Source organism: Syzygium oleosum, unplaced genomic scaffold, assembly GCF_021117445.2.
Source record: "Syzygium oleosum isolate NSW1041296 unplaced genomic scaffold, Sole_v2.1 Sole_v2.15, whole genome shotgun sequence".
Classification (NCBI taxonomy): domain Eukaryota; kingdom Viridiplantae; phylum Streptophyta; class Magnoliopsida; order Myrtales; family Myrtaceae; genus Syzygium; species Syzygium oleosum.
In genome coordinates, this window is record NW_026607499.1 from 7,936,307 (window position 1) to 7,958,637 (window position 22,331).

General features: G+C 39.6%; 1 protein-coding gene across 2 annotated transcripts; it reads left to right on the forward strand.

Annotated features, from left to right (window-relative positions):
• The first annotated feature begins 1,558 nt into the window (after window positions 1-1,558).
• On the forward strand, window positions 1,559-18,508 carry LOC115675496 (uncharacterized). 2 transcript variants are annotated; one of them, XM_030598192.2, is made up of 27 exons: window positions 1,559-1,972; window positions 2,226-2,321; window positions 2,435-2,610; window positions 2,824-3,097; window positions 3,178-3,245; window positions 3,438-3,507; window positions 3,605-3,973; window positions 5,000-5,079; window positions 5,182-5,233; window positions 6,721-6,874; window positions 7,056-7,143; window positions 7,305-7,407; window positions 7,483-7,573; window positions 7,712-7,809; window positions 10,471-10,647; window positions 11,512-11,763; window positions 12,210-12,305; window positions 12,411-12,505; window positions 12,615-12,678; window positions 12,751-12,838; window positions 12,925-12,998; window positions 14,590-14,844; window positions 14,927-15,000; window positions 15,259-15,365; window positions 16,182-16,300; window positions 17,513-17,590; window positions 17,684-18,508. In XM_030598192.2, exons 1-27 carry the CDS (start codon window positions 1,772-1,774, stop codon window positions 17,891-17,893), a joined length of 3,609 nt encoding a protein of 1,202 aa, XP_030454052.1. In that variant the 5' UTR covers window positions 1,559-1,771; the 3' UTR covers window positions 17,894-18,508. The 2 variants fall into 2 exon arrangements, with proteins under 2 accessions (XP_030454052.1, XP_056174269.1); XM_056318294.1 differs by lacking the exon at window positions 11,512-11,763.
• The last annotated feature ends 3,823 nt before the right edge of the window (window positions 18,509-22,331 follow it).

Genomic DNA, 22,331 nt, shown 5'->3' on the forward strand with positions numbered 1-22,331 from the left:
ATCATTTCTACTTAATCTAGGGCATGTTTGTTATTTTTCGAAATGCAAAAAACTTATCCCAAATTCCAAAATATCGTATAAATCTCAAAAAAATCATATGTGAATGTATATGTTAACAAATATTTGAATATGGATAATTTTCCTAACCCAATGTAGGCAAATGCGTCGGGCTAAATCGGCTTCAAATGGGCTGTGCTAACGTGCCAGGCATGCCGCATGGCCTAGACCCATGATGAGTTGGCCTAATCCATTTCATGTTTGACCATTTTTTTGAACTTCTTTTCAACGAGGATGCTTCCAACCTGAAACTAATAAAACTAGTAACATTGTATTTTTTAATCTAGTTTAAGTGTCTTTTGAAGACAATAAAAATCATAAAATAAATAACTTAATAAAATGACAATTGATATTCAGATATCGTTCTATTTAGAATAATAGAAGCATTTTGGGCAAAGAAAAAACGATGAGGACAACTCAAGCTTTCCAAATTAAAATTAAGTAATCGATATCATAACACTCCCGAATTACTCATTGATACCATTGGATATGAAGAAAATCATTTTATATGTTTGTTGTATTTTGAACGATAGAGTATTAGCGGCAAGAGAAATCGTTCAGAGAGAGCCCAAGTATAATTACCAAGAAGAAATCCCTAACCTATTTTGTGGTGCAACCCGAATAGGTTTCCAGGTAAGCACCTAAATAATTGTGGTTGAGAAACAACTGTCATTGCTAGAGAAATCATGGCTCAGTCACCTTCGTTTTTTTTTTTTTTTTTGTAACCGAGGTGTCCGGGCCAGCTTGCGCGTACCTCGACTATTCCTCGGGGGAGACTAGCAAAGCAACCCACCGTCATGGCCCCCCACTTAAATCACAAGTGCTCAGCTGGGGAATCGAACCTGGGACCAGTGCGCCTAACCACACAATCCCAAGTACGCCTTAACTAACTGAGCTACCCATGGGTGAGTAGTCACCTTCGTTTTTTTCGTAAAACCAAAACCAAAAAAAAAATGACACGTGACAAGCAAGCATACCCCACGACACAATTATCTAACATAATAGTGTCATCAAATGATGAACAAGAAATTATAACAAAATTAATCTCATAGTACTGAGTCCCCGGCGCCTGGGTCCAGATTTATCAAGGCCTCGACCATTTACTGCCAGGTCCAATGAGGCGGGGCCCCGAACCTCGGACCCGAGTCTATCGAGGCTAGATCCTAGACCTTGGCGCCTGCGACTAAATTCATCAAGGCTGGGCCTGGACCTAGCGTCTGTTCAGGTCTCCAAAGTCCGGACTTGGAGTTATTATGACTAATTATTTCAATTGATTATTTTTAAGAAACTATTTTCAAATTATTCATTTTTCACAAATGCAAATGGCGCTTAAGTTTGAAAAAAAAAATGGGAGCCTAAGTGAAATAGAAAAATGAAAGTCTATCGAGACTCTTTAGCTAGGAGGTTGGATTAAGAAATATTGTCAAAATTGTGGTGCGAAATGAAAAAAGTGAAAACTAGATGGGGCCAAATTGACATACTTCTAAAATTCCGGAGAACAAACTGTGATCCCATTGCGTTTCACTGGTAACAAGACTCCGACGATCAACGGCGGACCGCGGAGAATTCCGACTCGACTTCGACGAGCCCTCGCCGCCGCCCACCTCCGGCATCGTGGCCTCAAATTTCAGCGTTCCCAGCCAGTCAGCAAGTTGGATTTGGCAATCTCGGCATGGGAGGCTTCGCTCGCGGCGGCGGCGGCTGCTGCTGAAGTATGGCGGGGAGCTCCACGGCGGCGGCGGCCACCGCGCCGTCGGCAGCGGCGATCAGGTCATGGCGGACAGGGTTCCTGACTCTTAGGGACGAGACGCTCACGAGCCCTCCGAGAACTTCCCTCGCGGATCTCCTCCACAGCCTCATCTTCTCTAATTCCTCGGCTCTCGTCGCTGCTGCTCCTAACCTCCCTCCTCAAGAGGTCCTCAAGCGTTCTGCGATGAGCGTTGCTCCTAATTTTGGTTTTTGGAACTGCTGTTATGCTTAACGTGTTGGAATTGATACGTCATTGTTCCAGGAGGCTCCTTTTGAAGTTCTTGCTTTGTGTTATTGTTTGATTTTTTGCATTATAGATTGTTAACGGCTTTGAATTCGATTGGTAATCATTTTCGGTAGTGGAACTTGAAGTTTGGAGTGCTTTAGTTTGATTGTTTTGTTGTTCGTTTCTCTGTCAGGTCTCCTCAGATGTGCTATTTCTGATAGAATTGGTTTCAAATGCGGATCTTGTTCATGGGAATGGGAGCTCTTTCTACACTCACTTGTGTCACTTGGTATGGGTTTTCTTCTGCGAACCAGCTCTCCAGCTTATTATCTCTACGGGGTGGGGAAACTACTGAGGCATTGAATGGGCTAATTCTTCTTTGAATTGATTTGATTCTTTCAGGTTCATGATGTTACTCGCCGTGTTTCACTGGATATAAATTCATCTTCTTGGATGCGTATCCTCAACTCTTTTGATAAGTCTATGGAAGTTTTGATGGGTGGAGAGGGAATGAAGGGTGGGCAGTTTGCCAATGCAGCTAGAATTAGACCTATCATGGACTGCTTAGAGACTTTAAGGTCAGCGCATGAGATTTAGCTTGTCTGAATGCTCTAAGTATTCTTCCATGTAAAAGATTTGCCTTCATATTAGTTTAGCACAATGTGGCATATAAGAAAATATATGTCAGTTCATTCTCACTTTATTCTGTCAACATTTTATGCCTGCCTTTGGCAAGGTTGAAGTCTGCTGGATGATATTTTGACTCTAATTTTCTCATTGGTTCTTTTCAGATGCCTTATTGGCGCATTCCACAGAAAATCATCTTTGTCTGAGAATATGGAGCTAGTGAAGTTTCTTTGTCACAATGTTGCCTGCACCCGTATGAAACTGCTTTCTTCATCCTATAGAAGTGTCAACAAGATACATGCTGCTTTTGCTGAGAAGAGAACGCCTAGATTTAGCAGTTTATGGGAAGTCCAAACTCTTGCATTTACTATGCTGGGAGAAGCTTTCTCCAGAGCTGGATCCTTGTTTCCATCTGACATCTGGCAATTAGTCATCGAGGTGTGCTCTGCATAGCATTTTTTGCCTTTGTTCTGTTTGTGAGAACATGTCTCACCTAAGGTTTTTTTCTCACTACTTAGGTGATACGGAAAGAGATGGATTCTTTGGCGTCTATGAATCTGATTGTGGAAGACAATGTCATGTCCAAGTACTCTTCTCTCTCTCTCTCTCTCTCTCTCTCTCTCTCTCTCTCACAAACAAGCACATACACACGCGTGTGCGCCCAAATGTGCACACTTGCTTCAATGATAATAACCTTTTTCATGCAATTTGGAGATTTGCCCAGTTTTTGGTGACTCGATTACTTACCGAAGCAGAGTTTGGCACCTCCTTTGTGCAGGTTTTATGCTTCTCTTCTTCAGTGTCTGCATTTGGTTCTTGTGGAACCTAAGTGTTCCCTTTCTGAACATGTAAGTGGATTGTTTAGGACCCAAGTACTATTTCATACTCTAGGTATGTGTACATATACATCTGCAGCATATGCTTGACTTGAGAAATCTACTGCAGGTACCTGGTTTTGTAGTGGCTTTACGTGGATTTTTTACATATGGTCTCACAAGTAGCAGACTGCAGCATGATCTTCCAATTGTCAGTTGGGGGGAGAAGGAAGTTAGTTCTGGGAGCTCAGGTTCAAGATTAGGTCAACAACAAAAAGCAGATCATAAACCATATAGGCCTCCGCATTTACGGAAAAAGGACAGTTCTTGCTCTAAGCACATTAAAAAATTGGATTCACAGAGTTCCTCTGATCATGAATCTTCCACAGTAGAGTTCATGTCATCAGATTCAGATTACAGCGATAGTGATACCCTAGGAAGAGAAAGCAATGCTACACAGAGCTCTAAGGTCAGAATAGCCGCCATTCGTTGCGTCCAGGTAATCTTACAACAAGATGGCTTTCTGCTTCCAAATTTGCTGGATACAAGATTTGTGTCATGCAAGGCTTTTGATGCTTGTGGCACACAACTTTGCTAGCTAGGGTTTGTCCTTACTTTGCCTTTTGAGAAACTAGTGTTGAGGCATGTGCTCGTGGATTAATTATGTATGGTGAGAAAGGAATCTTGTTTTGGAAGGAATTGAACGATTACTTAATTGAGTGGATGCAATGGGTAGTTATTAAACATGTGTAAATTGGGTGGTTGCTTGATGAAGAGAGTGTAGTTTTATTTTTCATTTTTTATATATTTTGATGCAAGAAGAGTATTAGTGGAACATCTATAACGTCAGACAAAAGCCAGCTCTTGCTTAAATATATACATAGATATATTTTGATGTAAGGGTAATGGTCGAAATATCTAAAAAGTGAGACAAAACCAGCTCTAGTTGAATTTATAGATAGTTATCAAGACATGAGTATAATTTGTAAGAAGCATTTCTTATTTACAGCAGAATACCCCTCCGCATCTACTACGTAGGTAAATAAATTATTAAGTTTACATTGAATTAAATTTCTACTTGTTGTGAGGTTTGCAAATTGTTAGGACCTATTTCCTGTTTAGCATATGTGGTACTCAAGTTGCAACCAGCTCTGTTTGGTTCAGTCTAGTCTCTGGGCTTATTGATTGGATGTGACATCTTCTTCCTGATGTGGTGAAGAGGGTTGGCTAGACTATATGGCTGGAAAGGTTAAACCCCCCTGTGCTTGAGCTTATCATGGCTGGTATACGGGCTGTGTTTGTTACTATGCAATTGCTACTGGTTTCTTGGGTTTGTATGCGCTTAAGGCTTGGTAGTATTTGGCAGCAATGGAAGTTTCTTTTTTCTTTTTTAATGTTCTATACCTGAAGAATTGCCGTGTTAAATGAATCGATCAAATTTAATATTCGTTGTCTTTGCAGACTGAAAACTATTAATGTTCATTAGAACCTTCATAATTGATTCTTTCTCTAATTTGGTGAGAAGGACCTTTGTCAAGCTGATCACAAATCCTTCACAGCTCAGTGGACCATGATTCTACCCACCAGTGATGCATTAGAGTCAAGGTGAGGAGATCAATTTGTTTTCCTTCAAAGTGAACCGATTTTCTCATGTCATTGAACCTTCGGTGTCCTTGTCCTTGTTTCATGATCTTACCCTGCCTACAGGAAGTTCGATCCTACTCTGATGACATGCTTGTTGTTCGATCCTTATTTGAAGGTACTTTTACACTTCCATATGAGTTCCTATCAGACCACTCTGGATCTATTGATAACGAAGTAGTAATCCAATCAGTTTCTGAATGTTCTATTAGGAATTATTTTAGTATTATGCCACATGGGTGAACCATTTCTTATGGTTGTCAGCCTTTGTTTGGATTATTTTTCTATATTGTTTCTACCTTATTTGGTTGGGATAAATGCACTAAAAGTCCTAAAACTTGTCACGAAAGTGCAATTGAGTCTTAAAACTTTCAAAAAGTGCAATCAAATCCTAAAACTTATCACGAAAGTGCAATCAAGTCCTAAAACTTTTAAAAAGTGCAATCAAGTCTTAAAACTTGTCAAATTGATGCAATTAAGTTCTTTAGTTAACACCATCAATTTATTTAATAAAAAATGCCGACTTGACATTTTTTAATTACTTTCTCTCTCCTACGTGGCATTTTTTTTATCATTATTTTCTTCAAATCTGATTTTCATTGGATTAAAATATTTAATAAAAAAGCTAAAATTTTGTTTAAAAAACAAAACTGAAAAAAAAAATGGTAGGGCAGGGTAGGGCCTCGCCGGGGGCGTTGCCGCCGCCGCCCATCGCCGAAGGAGCCGGCGGAGGTCGCCGGCCCTGGGCTGGCGAGGGCCGACCTGGGGTGAGGCTGGTCGGCCCTCGCCAACCCTGAGCGAGGCGTTGCCGGCCTCGGCTGAGGGCCGGCGACCCTTGCTAGGCTCGGGCGAGGGTGCCCAGATCTGGGGACACCGGCCCTCCCCTAGGGCCGGTGACTATCGCTCGCCCTAGGTGAGGCTGTTGGGCGAGGCGTCGCCAGCCTTGGGCGAGGGCCGGTGGCCCTCGTTAGGCCTGGCGAGGCTTGCCTAGAACTGGGTCGAGGGTCCCCAAATCTGGGCGACATCAGCCTTCGTTTGGGGCCGACGAGCCTCACCTGCCTCGGGTGAGGTTGGCAACGCCTCGCCCGGGGCGAGCGATGGTCACTGGCCCCAGGGGAGGGCCGGCGTCGCCCGGATCTGGGTGCCATCGCCCGGGGCTGGTGAGGGCCGACCAGCCTCTTCCCGGGCTGGCAACCTCCACCGGCTCCTCCAGCGATGGGCAGCGGCGGCGGCGGCGGCGGCAACGCCCACAGGCGAGGCCCTGCCTCGCCTTGCCATTTTCTTCTTTCTTTTCACTTTTGTTTTTTAAATAAAATTTTAGCCTTTTTAAAATTTTTTAGTCTAATGAAAATCTGATTTGAAGAAAAAAAATTTAAAAATGCCATGTCAGCATTTTTTATTAAATAAATTGATGGTGTTAACTGAATGACTTAATTGCATCAATTTGATAAGTTTTAGGACTTGATTGCACTTTTTGAGAGTTTTAGGATTTAATTGCACTTTCGCGATAAGTTTTAGGACTTCTACTGCACTTATCCCTATTTGGTTTTATTATGATAAATACTTTCTTGTGGTTGCTCTTAGCTATTTTTTCCTGGTGTCTAGGTGCGGATAGCAGCTGCAACCACTCTGGCTGTTTTATTGGATGGTCCTTCATCTGCTTTTATGCAGATCGCAGAATACAGGGATCCCTCTAAGCTTGGATCTTTTACATCCTTATCAAGTTCCCTTGGCGAGATTTTAATGCAACTTCATAGAGGTACTTGAAGAGGGTTTTTTTAGTGATTTTCAAGTGAAATTTGCTTCCTCTGTACATTAGCTTGGAGGGAGTAGAAGATTGCTGATATCAGGCTGAGTTGGTGCACGCAACCTGCACGGCACAGCCATTATTTTTTAGTAGCATGTGAATTAACTATTTTGGTTTATTGCTGTATTGGCAGGAATTATCCACCTAATCATGCGTGAAACACATAGTGGATTGCTGGGATCTTTGTTCAAGATTCTTATGCTCTTGATATCTTCCACACCGTATGGATCACTTTGCTAGGAAATTGTTCTATTGTCCTTTACCTAAGATATTAATATTCCATGACCTCCCCATAGCCAGTGCTTCAGACCAGGTGCACTTTCCTGTTGTTTCTCACTCCATTGATACATATTTCTGGTTATTGTTGGTATTTATTCTACAGATATATGAGAATGCGTCGTGAGTTGTTGCCAACTGTTATCGAATCTCTACAAGCCAGAATAGAAGAAGACTTTTCATCCAAAATGGATCAAACCAGTCTTCTGGTTAGCATACTGAATTTGGATTATGTATATTGAATATGTGCATATATTTAACCTTTGTAATTTTTTCCTTGACAGGCAGCTACAATCAGTTGTTTGACTGCGGCTCTGTCAACTTCATCCCCCTCAGTGCCAGTGCAAGAAATGCTTACTGGAGAAATATCGCAGGGTTAGTGGTATCCACCGAATTTGAGCATGCCTTTCACTTGGAATCTAGACATACCTTAATCTGTTTTATTTCTTCAGAGACTTTATTCTGCTTTCTCCACTTATGATTCCAATAGAGGCTCTCAATCTTGTTCTTCAGGTTTCTCAAAGACTCCCAAGAAATTGGGTGTTCTATCTACCTTATTTAAGCATTCCGAGCCGCCGATGAACCTGACAACAAGATTTGAGGCTCTCCAGGTACCCTAATTACAGTGACTAATAGGGAATTTAGTAGGTTTGATACTATAATGGACAAACGACCAGGTGATGTAGTGGTTTCTTTATAGAGTTACATGTTGTACTTACATATTCTACAAAATCAGGATGGAACTGGGATGAGGCAGTTATAGTACGTCTATTATGGTTAAATACAACATTTCAACGAACATAGTGAATGTGAAAATTTGTACAGAGTTGCTGAGGTGCCAAGTGGAGGTCTTGGCATATCACGCTGTCCTGTCTAATTTAGCTATTCTTTTAGAAAATGTAACCCAAAAGTTAAGAAATTTGGAGGAGAGAGAGTACGTGTACATAAGGCCACTAAATGCCATATGCAAGCGAGTTGAGATGCTTTCAACACCCTCAACGTGCAAACCTGGATGAAAAACTGTTGAGTTGGTTGAAGGAGAAAAGACTAGCTAAACTGTATTATTGATTGAATCGCTACTTACAAATTTATAAGCTGTAGAAAATTATCTCTAGGAACAGAAAAACAATAAGATCCCAAAATACAAGGAATAAAAAATAAATAAGATATTTATCCCTAATGATAAGAAGAATTTTAGAAAGAAATCATAACTGAAATAGGTAAAAAACTAAATCCTAAAAATCTGCTAAGGATCCGCAACACTCCCCCTCAAGCTGAGTTGTACAGATCGTACGTACCCAACTTGTCGAGTAGACTTTCAACCATTTTTTTGGATAGGCCGTTAGTCAAAATGTCAGCTGTTTGATTCCTGGTAGGGACGTATGTTAAACTGATAATTCCATCTTCTATCTTTTCTTTGATGAAGTGTCTATCTACCTCTACATGTTTAGTGCGATCATGATGAACTGGATTATGAGCAATACTAATAGCAGCCTTGTTATCACAATACATCCTCATAGGCAGCTCCCCGTGAACTTGTAACTCTTTCATAAGACGACTCAGCCAAATAAGTTCACAAACTCCGTGTGCCAAAGCTCGAAATTCTGCCTCTGCTCTGCTTCTAGCCACAACACTCTGCTTCTTACTCCTCCAGGTTACAAGATTGCCTCAAATAAAAGTACAATAACCAGAAGTTGATCTCCTATCTTCCACTGATACTACCCAATCAGCATCTGTATATCCTTCAATTAATCTATTCTCATTTTTTCTGAAAAACAGCCCCTTTCCAGGTGTACCCTTCAAGTATTTCAAAATTCTAAAGACAGCTTCCATATCTTCTTCAGTAGGATCATGCATATACTGACTTACCACACTTACAGCAAATGCTATATCAGGTCTGGTATGTGAAAGATAAATGAGTTTACCTACCAAACGTTGATACCTTCCTTTATCTACAGGTGTCCCATCGACTTTCTGCCCGGTTTTGCTTAATGGTTCCATTGGAGTATCAACAGGTTTAGAGCCAAGCATCCCTGTTTCTTTCAATAAATCCAATACATACTTTCTTTGGGTAACGGAAATACCTTCTCTATTTCTTGCAAATTCCATTCCAAGAAAATATCTTAAGGATCCCAAGTCCTTAATTTCGAATTCAGCAGCTAACTTCCCCTTCAACCTTGACATTTCCTCTTCGTCATTACCTGTTAAGATAATGTCGTCAACATAAACAATAAGGATAGTACTCTTACCTTCCTTATGTCTATAAAAAAGAGTGTGATCCGTCTGTGCTTGACAATATCCTTGTTGTAAGACGGCTTTAGTGAATCTCCCAAACCAGGCTCTAGGAGATTGTTTCAGCCCATAAAGACCTTTGTTCAATCTGCAAACCTTTCCATACTTCTTCGCATCATCAAATCCTGGCGGAAGATCCATATAAACTTCTCACCGTTTAGGAATGCATTCTTGACATCGAGTTGTTGTAGTTTCCAATCAAGGTTTGCTGCATGAGAGAGAATTACTCGTATAGTATTCAGCTTCGCTATAGGTGCAAATGTCTCCCCGTAATCAATCCCGTATGTTTGGGTGAAACCCTTGGCGACTAATCTTGCTTTGTACCTTTCCACTGAGCCATCAGATTTGTATTTAACTGTAAAAACCCATTTGCATCCTACTGGAGTCTTCCCCTTGGGTTTTTCAACAATATCCCAGTTGTTATTCTTCTCAAAGGCACTCATCTCCTCAAATACAGCTTTCTTCCATTGTGGTTTTTTTAAGGCATTATGAATATCCTCAGGAAGATTTTCACCTGAAACCCTTGTAACAAAAGCTCTAAAAGAAGGAGATAGATGTCCATAGGAAACATAATTAGAAATAGGATGTTGTGTACATGATCTTACACCCTTTCTAACAGCAATGGGAATGTCGAGCTCACTAACCTTATTAGACCGATCCGGGTCCAAGAATTGACTGCTTTCGGGTTGCACAATGGTCTCCTTATTTTGTTTCAAATTTCTACGTGAATAAACACGTAATTCAGTGTGTAATTGTGGGCTATTGGGTACGCTCTCTTTGGCTTTGAGTTCCTTCTGTAAATGGCTCGGCACCTGCTTGGTGCCTCATATTGAATTTCTCTTACTTATGAAAAAAACGAAATTATAAGAACTCATTCAGATTTTTCCTACTGTTGCTCTGATTAAAGGCTCTGAAAGTCTCAAACATCATGATGTTGAGTCATTCTGAAGGATCTTCTTCTACATTTGCTTTTGCTGCAGGGTATTAGAGCTGTATCACACAATTACCCGAGCATAATGCTAGGGTGCTGGCAACAAGTTTTCTCAGTTGTTTATGTTAACCTTGGAGTTGGTGAGTTCCCTAGGAGCGTATGCAGAGGACAAAGTGGAAATATATGTGGGGTCCTTGGGGAGAAAGTCATTGCAGCTGCTGTCAAGGTGTGAAATCTTTTACCCTTTTCCCACCTTCTGTAGTTTGTTTTGGTGCTATTAACAGCACCGGCACTACTGCTATATAGCATAACCACTTGCAGTCGTGTTTTTTTTACCCTTTTTCCACCTTCAATCCAAAGTGGTCGAACCCTCTCCTGGCCCCATGCATCGAGGGAGCTTCGTGCACCAATACTCTTGGATCCGACCAACCGTGTTTTGCTATTTTTGGTTTTTCTAGTGACTGTGTTACTGTGTCTGAATCAGTAGACCACTAATACAATTAAGTATTTTGTAGTGAACTTTTTTAATATTCCTTTTTGATAGGTGAAGAGAACTTTTAAAATGGAATGTTATCCAAGTATGTAGAGATAATGCTCATGGTAGTCTTTAATCCAACTCTTTTTGGCAATATTCTTGATTGATGACCCATGTATACTATTGTCATGAAGGGTTCAAAGAATCTGGTGCATGGGTTATCTGGGATGATATCTCACACTGCCTTTTCGAATTAACATTAAAATGTGTTCTAAGGCTCTATTTGCATGGTATTTCAACCTTTCATCTCCTCTTGGCAAAAAATGCCATGCATTTTTTTTTGTTGATTATACAAAAATTTCTCTGGGTACATTGCTAGATTGCTTTAGTCTCCATATTTTGCTTCCTTTCTTGCTCTCTACATTTATTTTTTTCCGATATTGCTTGTCATTGACATTATTTCAACTTAAAGGACCATTTTAAGCGATGCAATTTAAAGGTAAAAATTGACAGTTACTATAGACGAGCAACATAGTTAATACTCTTCATGTGTTCAAGTCAAATCAAATTTGAGTCATTTTTTTATATATTTTAACTTCATAATCCAATCATCAGGTTTTGGATGAATGTCTTCGGGCAATTTCTGGATTTAGAGGAACTGAAGATCTATGTGATGATAGATTAATTGATAGCCCTTTTGCATCTGAGTCTGTGAGGATGAAAAAGATCTCATCTGCCCCATCTTATATTATAGAAAGCCCAGATAATTCCAGAGGCAATTCTGAAGCAAGTCATACGGGAAGTGAGCAATGGTGTGAGGCAATTGAGAAATATTTACCACTGACCTTGCGGCACAGTTCTTCACTGGTTGGTTGACTACTCATCCTTGAACATACGTTGATCACAGTATAAATAACCTTGAAAAGTACCTTCTGCTTTTCTTTGTCCGTCAGAATCACTGTTTGTTGAGAAAGGAAGCAAACACTGTTCTACATAATAACGTTGGCTTAAAGAGCTACCACCACAGTTCCAACAAACTTGCGATGTATGTATTTGTAATCGACTGTGTTTTCTTGTTATAAAAAAAAGGTAATGTCCAATGATTTCTATCAATGCAGTAATTACTGATAAGATGTTAACGGGTCATCATTTTAGACATAAAAACAAAATTTAGTTGTTCCTCTTTTTACTACTTGTATCTTTTTTCCCCTCTCGTTTTAAATTACATAATTAGGAGAAGATGTTGGCATCTAGAATGAAATTTTCTTAACTGAAGCTCTCTCTCTCCTTGTTTTTGTTTTTGGGTCTACTAGGTTAGGACAGCATCAGTCACTTCTTTTGCTGGTATAACTTCTTCGGCATTCAATTCCCTGCCAAAGCACAAACAGGAATTCATTCTGTCCTCTACTGTAGGTTCTCCAATCAAATCTTGAGCCTAACATTTCCCTTCATTTGCTCATGAACAACAGCATCGTTTTGTCTTATTGAAAGTTGATTGACTTTCAAAAATGTAGATCTATGCTGCTCTGGAAGATGCTGTACCTTCTGTCAGGTCTGCTGCTTGTCGAGCCATTGGTGTGATTGCATGTTTTCCAGAAGTTTCTCAGAGGTAGTCAAACAACTAGCTATAATAAGGATCAAAATCTGGCAGTAGTTAGGATTGTATTTAAGAAGAACATGCATAAAATTAATATCTACTAAGAAGTTAATCTTTGTAGTGCAGAGATTGTTGACAAGTTGATTCATGCCGTGGAAGTTAACACCCACGATTCCATAGTTTCGGTACTCTTTTGTCTAGCTTGTGGTGTTTTAGTATTTCTTTGAGGTAGGATTAAGCATGGGTATTTGTTTCAGGTGCGTGTGACAGCCTGTTGGGCCTTGGCAAACATATGTGATTCTTTCCGTCACTGTTTTGGTGACAAGCATCAAATGGAGCTTTTAGGTTGATCTAAAATGCATTAGTATTTTTTTTCCTTAACGGATGATGTTTCGCCTATCGATAATAATTATAATCTTTTTGTCCTGTAGAATTGGAGAAATGTGATCAACGTTTGGCATTCTTAGTTGAGTGTGCTTTGCGTTTAACCAAAGATGGAGACAAGGTAAGTGCGATATTGACTCAACATTCCTACAAGCCATTTTTTACACTTTGTTCCAAGTCCATGATGATGTGCATGAGCATGAATCTTTGTATGCTGTGTTGATGGTGGTGTGCTTTTGGGTTTATTCAATATAGCAGTCAGATATGTGTTAGCATTGTGTGTATTTGGAGTTGTCCTATGCTTTTTGCTTATACTTTTACTTTTAGCATTTTGGATTCGACTCTTATTTAACATCAAATAACTAAGATCTTTTAAATACAGTAAATATTGGCAAAGTTGTGTTAAATCTTGTAGATTTCTTTTCAGACTTCAAACCGTTATATCAATCTTTTTTGTGTTTTGGCAAGAATGTCCCCATTAATTTATTGACTTACAATAAGTTGCCCTAAACCCCAAACAAGTCCTAACTGAATGACGTATTAATTAGAAGGTGCCTCTCTCTCTCTCTCTCTCACACACACACACACACACATACACATACACACAAAGAAAGAAGAAAGGAAAGGAAACAATTGACATGATAAGAATGATATTTCTTACGCACTTAATTATCAGGAAACTTTGGATTGAAGGAGGGGGTGCCTTCAGCTTATGTCATTCATAGAAGCAGGAACCTATAGAATTTCGGACTCCTTTACAATGTCTGGGGGTAAACTGGTTTGTTAGAAAGGAAAAGATCTTCTTCCACCTTACCATTTACAACTTTTTAGTTTTGGATGGAACTAATTAGTATTATGTATATGTCAAATAAGGAGAGGGGGAAGTTGAGCAGTTATTAGAATTATAAAAACATAAAATGTTAGCTTCTGCTGGTATCAATCTTATTCAAGGATAAGATTTGCTGCTTATGGATCCAATTGGAAGAATTCGAAAAATGCATAATGACTACAAAATGCAACTTAGCTCTGAGAAAGGTTCTATTTTTCAATAATAGGCTCGTGTATACATGATGAAATTTAGTTTTTGCGATAAGATATTATTGTGTACGAGGGTTGGGTTTTCAAAGGAGTTCATTATCCTATGAACAGCTGTGGTCATACTATGCAAAGATACTCTCTGAATGAAGTGTACCCAAGAGGATGATGGAATTAGTTAGAATGAAATTCTGAAAGGCAACTAATTGGAAGGTTGGTGTTTGGTGCATAAAAGATTGACATATTCTTCCGCCAAATAGGATATTATGTGTCTAAAAGGGAATTAGAATTATAAGAAGACATGGTAAGAGTTTACAGGACATTGAATTAATTGGTTTGATGGGTATATAATTAGGTAACAATATTTGTCCAACTACATTTCCCTTTATTGTTGATTTTATTTGACTTGTGGAACAACAAGGGATTGGTCCCGAATCATTTTCCCATTCATACTACTTTCAAGTTTTAGAGCTGAAGTGTATTGAGTGGCTAGCTTTCTGCGATGTCATCTTTATCTTGGCCTAGTAACTAGTAACTGATAGCATAACTTTTGAAGTAAGAAAGGTTTCCATACTTGAAAAGTCCTCATTTTCCTAGAGGAGCTCATGTTAGCCGGCTTTTCATGCTACTGTGTTCACTCAGGGCTTTTCTTTCTTGTCCTTTGATCTGCTCTCTAGGTAAAGTCAAATGCCGTACGGGCTCTTGGGAGTCTCTCCCGATTTGTCACACGTACAAGCTTACCTGGTGCTCATGAGAGGCTTGCAGAATGTGCAAGTTCATCTAAGACTAGCAGCTCTGAGGGACATCCATCGACCGTGTATCTTCAGATTATTCAGAGACGACTGTCCAGTGTGGCTTCTTGTGGAGGTTCTGATATGTTAGGAAGGATGGTCCAGGCTTTTCTTTCCTGTGTGACAACAGGGAACGTTAAGGTACATGGGGGATAACCTCTCCTGTGTTCTTTTGTAGTTAGTGTTGATTCCTGAATATTGTCTAAGTGAAATTCTTTAACAGGTCCAATGGAATGTTTGTCATGCGTTGAGTAATTTATTTCGTAATGAGACAATGCAGCTGAGAGATGAGGATTGGTATGTTCTGTAAAATTTGCCCCACCTTTCATTTCGTGGTTCAGTCCTCACGTATTGTTCAATGGCTTTCTATCCTGATATTCTTATTTGCATCTAAGGCTTTCCTCTTTTCTCAACTCATTCTTCCCTCCCCTCCTCTTGATTTTCTGTTGCTGATATATTGTTCCTCACTGAATGTACCTCTCTTTCTCTGACAATACTTATGATTGTATGAATGTTCTCAATGTAATAGGTTCTGCATCTTATTTCTTATTGCAGGGCTCCATCTGTTTTCAGCATTCTCCTATTACTTCTACGTGATTCTTCTAACTTCAAGATCAGGATACAAGCTGCTGCTGCTCTAGCTGTTCCAGCATCTAAATGTTGTGAGTACCAGTTGCCGGTTTTTTGTTCAATATAAAAGTATCATTTTGGTGGACTTAGTAAGTGGTCTAGGTATGGTCACTTTTAGCACAACATGTTAATCCAGTGTTGCTATATTTCTACAATTTATGTGTTCTTTATCCTGGATAAGATGAAGTGAAATGGAAAAGAGGAGAAAGACGCAAGCAGAAAACTGATCCAGACATCAAACTTAAAGGTTCTTTTAGGAAGCAAAAGAGAATTTAATTAAGTACAGATTATTTACAACAGCATGGAAAACCTAATTTACTCATTAGTTAGCTAATTTTTTTTTAATTTACGTTTTTCGGACTTATATGTGAGTGATGACATAGGTTAGTAAGGATAAAGAATTTCTGTTTTGCAAGAGAAGAATGATAGTTGTTAGCAGTTTGAGGGTATCATTCTTGTCTTTTTAAGCAGGTATACTGTGAGATGCTGCCGTGTGGTTTTGCATCTTGGAAGAGATCTTGATAGCCATTGAAAAAAACAAAACCTGCTGACTAACTATAAGAAATACAATCCGATATGAAGTAATAAGTGGTAGTCATTACCCAATCATGATGGAAATTAGTGTCTATGAGTCAGCGCTAGATTGAATTAATTCTCTGATCCATGCTTTTCATGGCCTTCCAGCATATTGACTTTCCATTGATCCGCAAGGATTCCCGATCCATTTTTCTATATGTTTGTACTTGAAAAATGCAATATACAAACCCTTTATTTTAAGCACATCAAAGGCTTCACGCAATATTGTATTTCTTCTTCTAACACCATGTTCATTCTTTGTCTTGATGTAGATTATGGTAGATCTTTCTCAGATGTGGTCCAAGGGTTGGAACATGTGCTTGAGAATCTTGGCTCAGATCAAGTAGCAAACCCCTCTAATTTCAAGTACAGAGTTGCACTTGAGAAGCAGGTCGGGAAACATTCCATCTTATTTCCTCATTTTGATGGCTTACTTTGTAAAAAAGCTGCCTTTGACATGTTACGTCTAAGACTTTCACTCAAAGTATTAAGTGATGATACAGGTACAATAATGTTAAGTTGAATCCCACATCGCTTATAATCTATCGTATGTACATATAGTCTCCCTTCATTTAATAACTTAGGACTTTTGGGTTGGTCATTCTAACATGGTATTGGAAAATGAGGTCCTAAGTTCAAATCTTTCCAGACCCTTTATTTGCTTTCCAATATTATGTTTCCAAGATTTAATTGTAGGCCAAAGTCTAGCCTGTGCATGAGGGGGACTGTTGGAATATTTAACTATTAAACAATGTCATTATTTATTAGTCTTTTAAAACAGTTGGTTGTTGTCCCACAAAATTCTAACATGGTATCAGAGCATAGCGCAGGTCAAGAGTTCAGATCCTAACACTTCCCTCCCAAACTCATTGCTCGTGGTTGCTGGCATAAAATAGGAGTCGTGCCCATTTCACAATAGCCAAGCCAAGTTGAGCGCATGTAAGCAAGCTGCTTACATGTGAGGGATGTGTTAAGTATAATCCCACACAAGTGGTTATAATGTGCCTTATATACATGTAGTCTCCATCCACCTAATGGTTTAAAATTTTGGGTTGACGTTCTAACAGATATAACCGTACTTTACATGCTATGCTGTAAAATGTTTACTTTAAGCATTTATATTTATTTGTTTTCAGTTGAAACCTATAGTTCAAGTCAATAGCTGGAGTCTAGCCTATGCTTCTTATGCAGTTTGGTTGTTGAATATTTTTGTTTTTTTCAAATAGAATGTCAGACCAAAAGTGAGAACCACTCTCTTTTTCAGTTGCATATCTTTTGTTGTTGCACCTGTGTTACACTTAGTTTTCAAAGTAAGAAGATTAGGAGAAGGAAACTGGAAGTTCGCATAAAATTTGATTTATAGTAGCAGTAGCATCAATGGCAATGACAAATGGATCATTTCTTGCTGTGTAGGCTCGTTGCATGGATCTTCGTATGCCATTGCACTCTATTTTTGACCATGTGCATAATGTTGGTTTTGGCAAATTTGATTAAATCCTTGGAACTTTTTAGTAGGCTAGTACTTTAGCGCTTTTATGTGTGGTTTTTTTTGCTATACTTTTTTTTTGCATATATTTATTTATTGTCCCTTTATCTTCTGCAGTTGACCTCCTCTATGCTACACGTTATCAGCCTTGTTTGGAGTACAGATCACCAACCTTTGAAAGATTTTCTAGTGAAAGTGAGTATCCTATTTGCTCAATTTTTAAGTCCTTTTTTCCTTGATGGATTCCCCTCTGATATCTGTCTCATGTGCAAATTCTGTTGTTTCTAGAAATCTGCTTTCTTAGAGGAATGGTTGAAGGCACTATGCTCATCATTGAAGGAGACAAGTACTCATAGCGAAGTTGAAGATATTTCAGTTGAGAACCAAAAGAAAGAGATTATATCTAAGGCCTTGAGGTCCCTAGTTGAGGTGTATGAAAGTGGAAACCATCACACAACAGCAGAGAAATTCAAGGTGCTGCATGAGATGATACGATGAAAATATTTCATGTTGACAAGGGCATAAGAGTCTCATGACTGAGAAAAGACTGAGATAAGGACTAAACTTTGGTTTTAGTCATAATGGCCATGCAATGCATGGTGCTTGATGCCCAAGCACTCGTAGTAGCAGTTGCATCTTGGAAGGGGATAATCTAGGCAATTGCTTAGTTAAGGGTGCTTTTGGAGATTGTGACGAACCCTGCATGCCAGGAGGCCGAGGAACCATTTTGTGAATTGATCGAGGATCAGATGTCTGATGACGAGGTCCTCATAGTTAATGCATGGCTGCGCTGGGTATTTATAAGGTAGCATGTATGGCCAGAGAATTCTCAGTTTTTCTACCCACGTGTTGCATTTTAAGTGTGCAGGCATCGGTCAGATGACGTTTCTCTAGCTTTCTTATACCTCATTCAGTCGCCGGACGACATAAATTGTATCATGCTTTAAATCGGTGTTTATAGCTTAGTGAAGTTTCATGGCCTTTGTATATATTAGTGTCCAAACTCTGCCGATCAACCTTGCCTGGTGAATGCCATGCAATGGCATGTTTAAGATGTTTTCTCGTGCCATGTTTGGTGAATCTATATTTTCTATGATTTATCGCCTTCCCTCAGTTCATAGTTGTTGAGATGCAGAGAATTTGTTCCTCTGTAGTCAAGAGAGAGCTGTGTGAGGTGCTGGTTAGTTGAGCACATGCTAAGTGATGGTAGGAAGTATTGACCTAGGAACCATCGCCATGCGGGTATTGTTCTATGGTTAGTGGCAAAAGTTGGCAAACAGCAAGCAAATTGAGTTGGCACTTCATCAGTTTCTGTATCAGAGTTTGGGTTAGTCGGATAACCTTATCTGAGTTAGTTGATTATCTGAAAGTGGTGAGCAACCATTTGAGGTCAGACTTGCTAAATCGGCACGACGGTGAAGGTGTTCTGCGCCTTTGAAGAACAAATGATCTCATTCGCATATGTAACTTGAGGATTTCTATTCTCACTGAAACCAGTCCAAAACCCGAATTAGTCTACCCGATTACAGCATCTTGGTGAATTGTGGTTTCGCTCCCCAGTCCTCGGCGCATCATTCATTAGGGTGAATCAAGTGCAACATTGATGATACAGTTAGTATCCATCCCAAAGCAGGAAGATAGGCAAATCTCATGAATTCCTCATCTGGTGGACAACAAATTCCGCATGGTTGCAGTTGATCCACTTCAAGCCAACAACCCTATCCATCTTTCCCAATCTAATGAACACTAGGGCAGTCAATTTCCTCACTGATGGTTGGTGACTTTCAAGGGGGATCTAACATCATTCTCTTTCGAACTTAGAGCCTCACCAAACTCTCACCTTTCCTGTCCAAAGTATTTTTCTTTCGATAAAACAAAAAAAACTTTCTATTCTTTCTTCTTCCTCAATTAGCAATACAAAAAGGACATTCCAAAATATGGTCCCGTCTCTTGCTCCGTCTAAAGAGTGAAGCCTTTTGCCCAAATACCTGAAAAAAAGTACTACTATGGTAGACCCATTTTTTTGGGTGGGTGAAAGCATCTAGCCCTACAGAAGAGATGCCCACTTTGAAAAATTCAATGCTTAGAATTGCATTCTCTGGTAAAGCAAGCCTTTCCCATCTAAAAGAAAACTCAAACAGAGTATCGATTCTTGGCAGATTGCCTTTCAGAACATCCGTTGGGACCTCACATTCATAAGGGGAAAAAGGAGTAAATAGACAAATGGAAAGACACTGACAAAATTTCTCATCAACCTCCAAAGCAGAAGCAATCTTAGTTTCCAAGGAAGATATAATAAAAACTCGGCAAGAGCTTCAACCTTGACCTCTCAACCTCATTGTACCTTACACGCTACAGCTGAAATGATCTGAATCCTAGTATTTCAAATTAAGTTACACGCTGTCTTCAAAAGCAAAAACTTTAAGTTACACAATGAGCTCTACTTGCTACTCATAGAGAAGAAGGAAAACTTGCTGGCTAAGCTGATTGGAGCTAGCTAGACTGTAATTTGGTTGACCAAAAGATGGCACTCAAATGTAAAATAAAGCCACCCAACTGATCACCAACTACTAATCGTCAGAATATTAGAGGGTGAAAGGCCTATCCTCGAACAAGCTCTATCATCGAATTTTCCCCTTTTCAAGAGAACTCGATTACGAACTCAACGCGACCTTAAATCGAACTTTGCGACCATAACTCGTAAGGATTGTCTTTCGCGACACTGTCTGGACGACGTTTGTCGAATGTTGTTACTTGTGTTCAAGCTCTTTTAAAGGTTCTTCTAAATGTTCATTCGGTACACGACTCTGCTCTGGAAACGGAATTGATCGTCTTGTTTCTCAAGCGACACCGACGATGTCGATGGATTGAATTTCCAAACAACGCCTTTTGGTTAGGTCTTAACTTGATGTGATCTCCATTTGATCCTGTCAAACCAAACACTGAGGTTTTCTTCTCTCCCATGTCAAAAAGCTGAGTGCGATTGTCCATAATTGAATAAAGTAATCATATTTCCAAATAAAAGATCCTAGTCGTTTAAATTAATGGGTTAATTCCAAAAAAAAAAAAGCATCAACTTTAGGTCGAGGGACAATTCTGGCCCGAACTTTTTTTTGTCTCGTAAAAAAGCACCAACTTTCACTTAAATCCTAAATCTGGCCCTTATTGACTTAAAACCATTGATTTTCCAATTTGACTATTCCACCTTAGCAATAAATCCACGTGACTTGCTGACTGGATTTAAAGCATTATTCATTGTCTTATTCTCTGAACCACAGCTTGAAAAATAACGGTAAAGCTATTCGTCTCCTTCACTTCACCGGCAAGTCAAAAATATCTCCAGATTGAATCTTTCTGGCCAAACTTCGTCGTTTTGTCGTAATCTGAAGCTGTAGACCACCGTCCGTCGACAGACGCCATGGAAGAGATTCGCCAGACTCACCACCATAACTTTTTTTCTCAAACAAGGGTAACTTCAGACAGAAAGTCAATGGGGAGCCAAATTTGGGATTTAAATGAAAGTTTGTACTTTTTTACGAGACAAAAAAAGTTCGGGCCAGAATTGTCCATCGACCTAAAGTTGGTACTTTTTTATGGGACAAAAAAGAGTTTGGGCCAGAATTGTCTCTCGATCTAAAGTTGGTGCTTTTTTTTTGGAATTAACCCTTAAATTAATTGGAAGTTAGGGCCGAGGAAGACTAGAAATTGGAGCTATTGAAGGTCTGGGGCTGCTGTGAGTCAGTATTGGGGCTGCTGCGAGTTAAAGTTATCCTCCTTATTTGAAAAGATAACATAAGGATTGATAATTGGTGTTCATGTGTCATTTCTGAGTTTAGTAACCATGGCATGTCGTGTCATTAGAAAAAACTACCGTATTTTGTCTTACGTACGTCAAATTCGTGTCGATTCATGTCGAACACGTGGGAGAGATAACGGCGAGAATAGATAGACTATTGACGGATATTAAATTCGTAACGATCATAAATTGTTACGTATTTTATTCTTCGAAATGTTCGAAAATTAACGTTAAATTCACAACAAAGCTATGTACTCGTTTCATGCTTTTGAAAGTTTGTGTTGATTTTAGCAACAATGGCTAAAGACTGTATATTTTTTCTGCTAGTTGGCCCGAAATTATACGCACATATATCTTCCTCATTTATTTCTATTTCCGGATAAGGAATAAAAAGGATCCCATTTATTTTGTTCCGACCTTTACTGATTTATTGCCGGCAAAGAAGAGCCTCTCGAAAAATTCCATCTATTGCAAACCAACGGATGACTTCGTGGGGACCAGCAGAATGTCGTAGTAATGATCCGTAGATACTTCCAACATCTGGCACGCCCCAATTTGAGCAAGACTACCAAAGACCTGAAAATTTCTTCCTTTGCTTTTCTTCCTACCTTAAGTTTTTGGAGGCATACTAGACACTATCCGTTTGCACAATGGAAAACGGCACGGATTGAATGCGAGTTACAGAGAAAGAAATCCGAGTAATAAGACCCCGACCCGACACACCGGGACTTTATAAGTCGACACGAACCGACACGAGTGAACAGAGTTTTGGTCACGGTTCAATCATTAATTGGACATCTAGAATTGAAATTGATATACTCTAGGGCGACAGAGCAAACAATAGCTCAAATGAACTAATCCAGAGATATCACATTCTTTCTCGCTCTCATGCGGCACACACACACACTCAACCGCAACTACCCAGATCTAGGAAACCCTCGTTCGATTGTGGGCAAGGTTCAGCCACCCTCACCACCGCTACAGGGACAAAGAACCTCGCCACCGTTGCTCGATTATCTCTATCAAATCCTCTCTTGATCCAATTGTCGACGAGGGTTGCTAAGCCCTCACCGGTGGCTTGGCGCTATCATCGTCGCCACCACACCCCACGGCCCCTACTACCCAATGTCCGCCCCCTCC

Bases quoted from the DNA above. Each gene is read 5' to 3' on its own strand.
- LOC115675496 (XM_030598192.2), top strand. From the start codon at position 1,772: ATGGCGGGGAGCTCCACGGCGGCGGCGGCCACCGCGCCGTCGGCAGCG. The intron at 5,234-6,720 runs GTACTTTTACAC...CCTGGTGTCTAG, and splicing joins TGTTCGATCCTTATTTGAAG to GTGCGGATAGCAGCTGCAAC. The intron at 12,999-14,589 runs GTAAGTGCGATA...TCTGCTCTCTAG, and splicing joins TAACCAAAGATGGAGACAAG to GTAAAGTCAAATGCCGTACG.